Source organism: Elephantulus edwardii, unplaced genomic scaffold (assembly GCF_000299155.1).
Source record: "Elephantulus edwardii isolate Elephantulus edwardi_28Jun2011 unplaced genomic scaffold, EleEdw1.0 scaffold00131, whole genome shotgun sequence".
NCBI classification, from domain to species: domain Eukaryota; kingdom Metazoa; phylum Chordata; class Mammalia; order Macroscelidea; family Macroscelididae; genus Elephantulus; species Elephantulus edwardii.
Genome location: NW_006399881.1, coordinates 8,205,741 through 8,216,260, shown reverse-complemented (window position 1 = coordinate 8,216,260; position 10,520 = coordinate 8,205,741). Strand labels below are relative to the sequence as shown.

The 10,520-nt window shown below is 41.4% G+C and overlaps 1 protein-coding gene across 1 annotated transcript in view; it reads right to left on the bottom strand.

Annotated features, from left to right (window-relative positions):
• Positions 1–10,520, bottom strand: part of PHKA2 (phosphorylase kinase, alpha 2 (liver)) — a 79,506-nt gene that overhangs the window by 54,774 nt on the left and 14,212 nt on the right. The window contains exon 2 of the mRNA XM_006893809.1: positions 511–669. Coding sequence (XP_006893871.1) covers positions 511–669 — 159 coding nt within the window. The remainder of the gene's footprint in view (positions 1–510; positions 670–10,520) is intronic.

Sequence of the window (10,520 nt, the reverse complement as noted above, 5' to 3'; positions counted from 1 at the left end):
TTTTAAATTATTTTTTAATTAAACCTACAAACTAACTCACCAGTTTAATAATCATTACTGATTCATGTTGATCAGCACTCATTAATGATATTTGCTATAGATATAGATATATCTATGTCTAGATATATCTATATAGACAGACAGACATTTACTGTAAGATTTTAAAAATCCTATTTGTTTAGAATGATACCTGGTATAGGAATATGTATATAAAATTGATAAAACATAAAGAGGAAAAATACTACTTGCTCGGTAAACAAATTCTTTCAGGTTAGAAATTTGGGTGCCTATTTTCCTATCAGTTTGACTATTATTCTATGAAGAAAAAATGTTCAGCGAGAAAGAGAACTGAGAGACTGAGATTATAACTAAGGACCTCTCCAAAGCATGTAGGTGCAGAAACGGAGGAGATGCCAGCATTAAACTGTTCCGCACGGCTACTTCCAGGGAGACATTCAGTTTAAGGAAAAGGTTCTGAGCAGCCAAGATGTGGCTGTCAGCCCCCATTACCTGTTCAAGCTCATAGGCCTTGGCCTTGTCCTCATCCCGGTCTGCATTCTTGCGGTAGGCCATCCCCAGGCCCCACACGGCCAGGATGCTATAGATGTTGTCCCGCACCCAGGCGTCCTTCTGTTCATGGCTGGCCGACAGCAGCCCTGTGACAGGATTCTGTAACAGAAGGACAACAAAGGATTCATCACCATGAGTCCATGGTCCCTGCAGGGCAAGGAATAACAAGACGGAGGTTTTCATCCTGGGGGGGGAGAAATCACATGACTCCTCTTGGTCTCAGTTTCTTCACCTGTGTAACAAGGATACTACGTGAGAAAAGCTCTTAAGAATTTCAGGCAAGAAATAGCTCGCTGAAAAAGCCTGCAAGGTATTTACATATCTGTGTATTGCAGGATTTGGATCTTCTTGGGTCTTTGTGTCACTGCCAATCGGCAAAGCACTGAGCCTGGAAGCAGGAGCTTTAACCCCTAGGCTCAGCCCATCACTCAAGCTATGGGTCACGGAAGGTACAGACCAAAACAACTGGGCCTTAGCTGGCTGCCCAACAAAAGGGAACCTGGGAGTTTTGTTTAGCTCTGGTATCGCATCACCAGTACCTGAAAGGCAAGTGAGTCACTAATGAGTCAGTTCTCAACACAAACATGATGTTCTCAGCAGCATTATTTCTAACAATCAAAAGTGGGACCAACCCAAATATCTGTCAGCTGATGAATAGATACACAGAATGTGGCATACTCATACAAGATACTGCACAGTCTTAAAAAGGGAGGAAGTACTGAGAACATGATTATGGTGAGTGAAATAAGCCAGACATATTATAGGATCCCACTTAAATGAAACATCCAGAACAGGCAAATGCAGAGACACAGACAGTGGACTGGGAGGAGGTGAGAAGGGTGAGAGGTCCCGTACTGAACCCATGGATTCTGAGGTGATGAAAATGTTCTGGAACTAAACAGAAGTGAGAATTGCATAATAATGTGAATGTAACAAATGCCACTGAATCATGCACTTTATATGAGTGAATTGTATCGTACATGAATTTTATGTCAATAAAGCTGCTATTTAAAAATAAGCTAGTCCTAAAAAAAAAAATAAAAAAAAAATAAGCCAGTCCTAAGAAACTTTGAGCAGGAATAAAATGGAAGAGTTAAGAAAAGCATCCCATAAAGATAATCTCTGACCTTCCTGAACGTGCACAAAGAAACAGCCATCTGCTAAAGTACATCACAACAATCACAATCTTGCCAATTTAAAAAATATTTAAAAAGGCACTATAATATTTATAAGGGGACTCATGAAGAAACTTTACTTGGGCCTCTCGAAACGTTACTACCATGTTTTATAGGATAAAAAACAAAGCTAAACAAAACACTCCCACAAACTGGCACTGCTACAAAATGGGTCTCCTTGGAGGCAAAGACGGTGACACTTTGTGTTTCATACTTTGGACATGATGTCCCTTTCCAAGGCTATTCCTTGGAAAGGGACATCATGCTTGGGAAGATGGAGAGTTAGCAAAGGAGATGACGACCCCTAGTGATTTGGTTAGGCATAGTGCCTCAGCAATGGGTTCAATTGTGCCAGAGATAAAGACGTTGGCACAGGATAGGACAGGGTGCAGACTGGCTGTTCACAGGGTCACGATGAGTCGTACTCAACAGTACCTAACAAAAAGGAACTATATACTTTACTTTCTCCCTTAACTAAACTATTGTTGTTAGGCATTGCTGAGTGGCCTTCGACTCTTAGTCACCGTATGTACAGTAGCTCTGAAGTTTGCCCTATCCTGAGACAGTCTCACTGACTCTGACATACCTACCCCAACTACCCCGCTTACTGCGTCAATCTGGGGTCATATCTGGGGTCTTTCTCTCTTGTGCTGTCCCTCTACTCTTCCAAACATCATGTCCTTCTAAAAGGACTGGTCCTTCCTGGCCACGTGCCCAAAATATGTGAGACGGAGCTTCAAAATTCTAGCCTCCAAGAAGAAACTTGGTTTCACTCTCTCCAAGAAAGACCTGTTTGTTCTCTTTGCAGTCCATGGTATGTTCAGTACTCTTCACCAGCATCACAACTCAAAGGCATTGATTCTTCTTCTGTCATCCTTAGTAATTATCCAGCTCTCTAATGTATAGCAAGTAACTGCAAAGACATGGTCTGGATCAGGCACACCTCAGTCTCTAGACTGACATCATTGCTTCTCAGTACTCTAGAGAGGTCCCTGACGGCAGATTTACCTAATATAATTTGTCTTTTGATTTTCTGACTGCTGGTGCCAACCAAGAGTGTTTGTTGACTGTAGAGCTGAGGAAGTTGAAATCGTTAACTTCAATTTCTTCTCCATCCATCATAGTGCTGCCAATTGGCCCAATGATGAAAAAAAGCTTTCTTTCCTTGATGTTGAACTTCAATCCATATTGAAGGCTGCAGTCCTTGACCTTTTGCAGCAAGCACTTCATGTCCTTCTCAGTTTCAGCAAGCAAGGATGTGTCATCTGCATAAGGCAGGCTGTTTATGAGTCTTCCTCCAATCCTGATGCCACATTTCTCCTCATGCAGCCCAGCCTCCCAGATGATCTATTCTGCACATAGACTGAAAAGATAGGAAGCATCCCTGGTGTAAATGCTTCCCAATTTTGAACCATGCAATGTTTCTCTGTTCTGTTTTGAGGACTACTTCCTGGTCTGAGTATAGGTTTCCCATGAGCACAATCAAGTGTGCTGGGACTCCCATTCTTCTCAGAGTTTGCCACAATTTGTGGTGATCTACACAGTCAAATGCCTTTGTATAGCTAATAAAACACAGACATTGCTCTGGGATTTTGGCAGAAAGCAAAGAGGACATCTGACATTGGCGATACTGTCTCTAGTGCCACAACTTCTTCTAAACGCAACTTGTATTTCTGGTAGTTCTCTGTCAGTGTACTGTTTGTTTGTTCTGTTTTTGGGGTTTTTTTTTATAATCTTCAGCAGGATTTTGCTTGCATGTGGTATTAATGATGTTGTTATATAATGTCCACATTCTGTTGAGTTACCTTACTAATCTATGTCTTCTACAAAAATATCTAAAACTGAATTAATATCACAAGACTCAAGAGCTTCACAAAGGGGCTCTGAGTCTAACTCTTGAGTCTCTGGGTGATTTCCTGGCCTGGGGTTACCCAAGAGACCTCAAAATAGATAAAGATGCAACAAGGGGCAACAGTATTGTGTTGCCATAGTTCTACACAGTCTATAATTACAAATCAGTATTAAAACGAACCAGAAGTGAAGTCTGGGGATGGCTGAGCAAAGTTCCACGTTGTTCTCAAACAATGGGCTACTGAAGATCTTTGTTAAAACCATTATTCACCAACACTGTACAACATAAGCATCTTCTTCTATTCTGAGGTCTGTTGGGTAACCCCAGGCCAGGAAATCACCCAGAGACTCAAGATTCAGACTCAGAACCCCTTTGTAAAGTTCCTGAACCCACAAACAGTCTTCAGATGACACAGCAGTGAACACTTATATCCAGACTGAGTGTGGCCTGGATTATAAAAATAATTACTGCAGTAATTGGAAGTCATCTCTCTTCTCCTTCAGTGTGGACTTAACTGTTGAAGTGGGTGAACTTACCTTCATCCAAAACTAGACTGTGCTCACCCCCTTGTTCCACCACAAAGAAGCAGTTAAGGTCTTTCTATGACCCGCCCTGACGAAGAGTCAGGGTGACTTCACGTCTGATCCATTTGGACCCATTTTGCCTCAGTTCCCACAACCCTCTGACAGCAAGAATTGGAGGGGGGATTCCCACATCCAAGTAAGTATATGCACACACAAGCCACATTAGGTTGGGGTACTATTACTAACTTGCAGCGGAAGGGGATGTTATTTTTAAATGTTTCTAGTGAAGCCTTAAAAAATGGAGTAGTAGAAGACGTAGGAGGTTCCACTGAGATTCACTGAAACAGAAATTGCTGCAAATCACAAGGGACTCTGCCACCTCCAGTGTGTTGTCCCTTCTTATAACCCAGCAGTTTCTGTCAACCTGAAGGATATTAAGTGCTATCTTTTTGCTCTTTTTGCCAGAAAGTGAGACTATACCTTCTAACTCTGGCTCAAGAAGTAGAAGAGAAATTCCAAACACTCAAAAGTAAGAGTCTCTGTGGCTTCTTGCTGCCTGAGCATGACGACCCTCATGCGCAAGTAATTGCAAGTTTTTGGGGTTGTGTGCTTTTTTCTGGGCTTGTGAGAACAGAATGGAGCTCCACAGGGTTTCCAATGGCTGACTGTTCAGAAGATAATCACCAGGCCTTTCTACCAAGATGCCCCTGGATAGACTCAAAACACCTCCCTTGTGGATAGCAGCCAAGTCCATAACTACTCAAACTATTTAATTCTTCCAATCCATGACCATAGTATTCAGCCTTGTTCTCATACTGTAAATGTCTAAAGGACCAAGTCTATCCTTCTCGTTCACTACTCTAACCCTAAGTCTTGACCTAGTGAGGTGCCAGATAAAGAAATGAACAAATGTATAATAAAGGCTGTATTTGTATTGATTTCTATTCAGAAATATCTGTTCAGTTATACTTAAACATGACGATAGTACCTACATACATGTAAGTGCAGTGTGTTTTTAAAGTAGGAATCATGCTGGCATTTGTCTAGAAATGATTACATCAGTGACTGGGGTAATGGGGGTAGGTGAGGTGTGTCTGAGACAAGATTGGCACAGGATAGAGCAGGGTTTAGGGCTCTTCTACATAGGGTCGCTATGAGTTGGAGGTGACTTGACAGCACATAACAACAACATAATTGAGAATAGGGAGCTCTGACAAAGGCTGTGTCTCTGGAAGGTTCAAATCTACCAGCAGCCCTGCAGGACAGAGATGGACAGTGTCTTCCCATGCGGTTTATAGCCTCAAAAACCCAATGGAGGGCCAGTTGTGATGGGGTCCTAACTGGACAACAGGGACTTTTTTTAAATATAGCTGAGATTGCTAATTATATAGTTGTACATTAGTTTGAAATATAGATTTTGTACATTTTGATAGGTAAACCTCAGACTTTTCAGAGGACAATCTTGAACACTTTAGCTTTAATGTGCAGTAGCCTCACTCTTTACCAAAGGAGATCACAGGTAGACCAATCTCACTGCTAGATGACATCTCTTTGTAAATTGCTACCTACTAGATTCCTCTGCTCTGGGTTTATAAATCATGCCCCAGCTGTCATCTGTCCTGGGTAAGGCATTTGCACCATCTCAAATGACTGAGCGTGCCTTCCAGGGATATGAACTGGGGCGGGAGCCAAATGTTCAGGTATCCACCTCATTTCAGCTTTCCTTCTCCAGGCCCAACTCTCCATGCTAAAGCTTTTGAAACTCACAGGAACCAACTAGGCCCCTTCTTACAAACAAATGCACCAACAACTTTACTATTCTCCTAACCTGTTACCATCTGGTTGATTCCAACTAATAGCACAGAATAGGGAGGGGTTCAGAGCTACTGTTTACAGGGTCGCTATGTGTTATAGCCAACTCAATGGCACCTAACAACAAAAACACAACAACCCTACAGAACAGAGTAAAATGGCAATGTAGCATTTCTAAGGCTGTTATCAATATGGAAGCAGGCTGCCACATCTTTCTCCCACAAAACAGCCAGATTCTGGGTTTGAACTACAGCCCTTTCAATTAGCAGCTAAGTGTTTAACCACTGTACCACCAGTATTCCCTACCAACCTCCAAAACCAAACCTAACCCACTGTCATCAAGTTGGTCCTGGCACAGTGACACTCCCTCAGTTTCTGACACTAACTGTTTTATGGGAGGAGATTGCTCATCTTTCTCCTGTGAAGTCACTAGTAGATTTGAACTGCCAACTCTGGTGTGGTTGTTGCTGTGTACTATCAAGTCTGAACTGTCTGTAGCTGACCCTCCAGCAGGTTTTCAGAGGCAGTAAATCACATGGGAGGAGACTGTCCATCATTCCCATCTTTTTCCCTGCGGAGCAACTGGAGGATTCAAACTGTGTACCTTTGAGTTGGCAGCACAATTCCTTATCCCTTAGCTACCAGAGCTCCCTAAATCTTTTGGTTAGTAGTTCCATATGTTATACACTACACCATCAGGGTTCCTTATACCAGTCTCCTGTTGTTGTTGTTAAGTGTATCAAGTGGACTATGACTCATTAGCAATCCTATAAAACCTTCTCTATCCTGAGCCGCCGTGTCAATCCACCTCATCCAGGCTGAGCCCACTGTTCAGCTTTCTATGCCTGAACCCCTTTCTCCAAGGACTAGCTTCTCCTGATAACATGCCCAAAGACTAATTCTTTGACTCTTCCAATGATCTCTCTAGGACAGTAGAGGATCACGGAGCAATTAGCTCTAGTACTGTGTGAACCTACAGAATACATTCAAACTCAGTGGGGCAGTGGCAGTGGCTGCACTGGAACTTTCCTCTGAACTAACTGTAGATGTTACTGTCTGATATTCCCAGTGATGAGCCTAACCTCTAGTCCACTGAGTTGGACCGGGAACACTAAGACATCCTACATCACTCTGCATCTGCGCACTTAGCTGGTGTCTGCAGGAATTTGTTCCGAATGGCAGCTAGTTCTGTGGAACTCCTGGAACTTTTTTTAGTGGTTTCCTCAGGACAGCATATGGTATTCAGTTTTGTTAAATTCTCAGATGGATTTCTAATGTACTCAGTGAAGAACCACTTCTCTTAATGTATTTTATGAACATTATAGTCTTCTAGCCATTGTGAGAATGCTGGGATATTTCTTTAATTAATAGTGATTATTTAAATATAAGTGACAAGGACGAAAAGACAGGATGCAGATAGAGTACTATATTTACAGACATAGGCTATTTCACTACTTTAATGCTAATACTGAGGAGAATGTATCATTATTTGATATATCAATCTGGTGCTGTATCTAAAGTATTTCTCTCCATCCCTACAGCCTGACCCCAATTAAGACAGCTTATCATGGGACTGTGAGTACCCCAAAAGGGTGACCTGGACAAAGGGTGTCTCTCTTGGCTGGAGATCTTTAAGTGTAAAGGATCTAGTGAGGTGATCTTCTGGGTACCCTAAAACTTGAGACCATTAGAAATCTCTCCCCAGGATAATGGAAAAGTCAGGATTTCTTTTTTCTCTAATTACTCATTTATTTTTTTTAAATCTGACACTGAAATATTCAAAAGTTGTCCTAGGAGGAGTATAGCAAAAAAATCTCTTCTTCCTGCTACACTCTAAGAGATGGTATAGAAGATGGTACAAAACAAGGGCACCAGGAAGAAGAAAATGCCAGCCACAGAGCCTTCCTTCCCTTGAATCAATGCCCAGTTGGATAAGCCTCTGGCAGATCACGCCTTAATGTGCCTCTGCCCTCACCTGGACTAGTGCTGCCAAGAATCATGGGCTCTTAGCTGGTGCACACTCTCCTTACTCCTTGCTTATTAGATACATTACAACTGGAGTCAACTGAAATAAGAAACAAAGGACACAGACCACTGCCACTCTAGCTCAGTCTTAAGGGAACACAAAGAAGTTAAAGAACAAAACAAAACCAACCCACAAAACCCAGAAGAGAGTTGTATGATTAAGATTTTCCTAGTCATTATAGCAACACCAGTTGTTACACTAGTTGACAGCAGTGCATAACAGATTTTGCACTAAGGACTTAAGTCATTTATTCAGTTGTTGTTGTTAGGTGCCATCAAGTCAAGAATGACTCATAGTGACCCTATCAACAAAAGATCTGACACCTGTTCTATCCTATGCCATCCCCACACTTCCTCACACATAAGAGCCCATTGCAGCAGTCACCATGTCAATCCACCTAGTTGAGAGTCTTTCTTTCCTTTGCCAACCCTCCACCTTTCCCAACATCATGTCCCTCTCTCCAAGGAATAGCCCCTCCTAGCAATATGCCCAAAGTATGTGAGGCAAAACCTCATCATTCTTGCCTCTAAAAATCACTCTGGCTCCATCTTCTCCAAGATATATCTGTTCGTTCTCTTGGCCTTCCATGGGATGTTCAATGCTCTTCCCCAAGAACACAGCTCAAAGACATCAATTCTTTTTCTGTCATCCTTATTCACTGTCCAGCTGTCAGATGCACAGCAAGTAAAAGGAAAAACTATAGCCTGAATCAGATGCACCTTAGTCCTCAAACTGACACCATTACTCCTCAATAATTTGGAGAACCTAGCTGGGGTCCAGAGAGGAAAAAATGGAAGCAGTGTGCCCCCAGATTCAGCAAACTTTGCCATAAGACCAGAGAGGAGAGATCACAGGCACAGTGAGTTGCCCTTCCCTTTCCTACTGGAATGTTGACCATCCCAACTGCAACAATTCTTTCTGTGAGCCCAGGGACAAAAGAGAAATGCAGGTAGGGCAAGTTACCCTTCCCTCCTGTGGAGTAGTGAGCTCCAGGGCCAAGGTCAGCAGACTAAGGACCTACTAGGGACCCAGGCAACAAAAACGGTCACAGCAATAACAAGTGAGAGGCAGACTACCCCACACCTTACACAAAACCAAAGCAAGATGTCACCCCAAAAAAAGTTAACAAAACACAGTCAATGGATTTCCTAAAACTGGAAAGTCTGATAGAACTCTGACACAGAATACAAAAATAACAATTATTTAATTACTGTCAATGGGTGAAAGACAAACGATTACAGGATTCTACAAGCAAAAGCCAAAAAGACTTGAAAAACAATCCAGGACAATGCAGATAAATAGCGCACTAGAAAAACGGCAATCCTGAAGAAATCAAGAAACTGCAATATGAAGACCAACGTCTCAAAAGCCATCAACATGTCAGAGGGGCAGATGAGCAGATTTGAAGAGATGGAGCACAGAATATGCGAAATTGAAGATGGAGTTAACAGCACAGATCTGCTAAAACAAAAAACAAAATTAGAAAAGAAAAAAAAAATGAAGACAGCCTAAGATTAATGTGGGACACCATCAAGAAAAACATGTGCATAATGGGAATCTCAGAACAGGATGAAGAAAAAAAAAGGCACTGAAAAAAATTGTGGAAGAGTCACTAGGAGACAAATTTCCAGGTACAATGAAGAATGATAGATAGCATTTACACACAAGAAGCTGAGCAAACCTTATCTAAAATATACCCCAAAAGAAAAATATCAAGGCATATCATAGTCAAATTTTCCAGGACTGAAGATAAGAATGCTGAAAAGTAGCCAGGGAAAAATAAAAAGTAACCTAAAAGGAGAGCAAATAAGATTACATGACAATTTCTCAGTAGAAAGCATATCTAACACTCAACACAAAACCCAGCAAAATTATCCCTCAAATATGATGGAGAGATATTCTCTGAAAAGCTGAAACTAAGGGACTTTGTAAAAACAAAGTTAGCACTGCAGGAAACACTGAAGGAAGTCTTTCTCACAGAGGCACCACAGAAAGGAAAATGGATCAAAAGAACCAGCAACACAACAAAAAGGAATTCAACAAAATGACTGCAATAAAAACTTGCCTCTCAATAATTACACTAAATGTGAATGGTTTAAATGTACCACTGAAGAGAAAGAGCAGCAGATTGGATAACAACACAAACCATCAATTTGCTGCCAACAAGAGACACACCTGAAAAGTAAAGATAGAGACAGACTAAAAATAAGAGTATGGAAAAATATATGAAGCAAATGGCAACAAGAAAAAATAGGAGTAGCAATACTATTCTCTGATAAAATAGGTTTCAATGTCAAAATCATCACAAAGGATAAGGAAGGCCACTATATAATGTTTAAAGGGTCAATGCAACAAGAGGATATAACCATAAGAAATACCTATGCAAAAAAAAAAAAAGAAATACCTATCCATGAAATACAGAACTGCAAATTACAATAAATAAGAGTGAAAACACAATTTAACAAAACCTCTGGGTACAGCCAAAGCAGTACTTAGATGTCAATTCATCGCAATAAGCAAACACAGCCAAAGCAGTACTTAGATGCCAGTTCATAGCAATA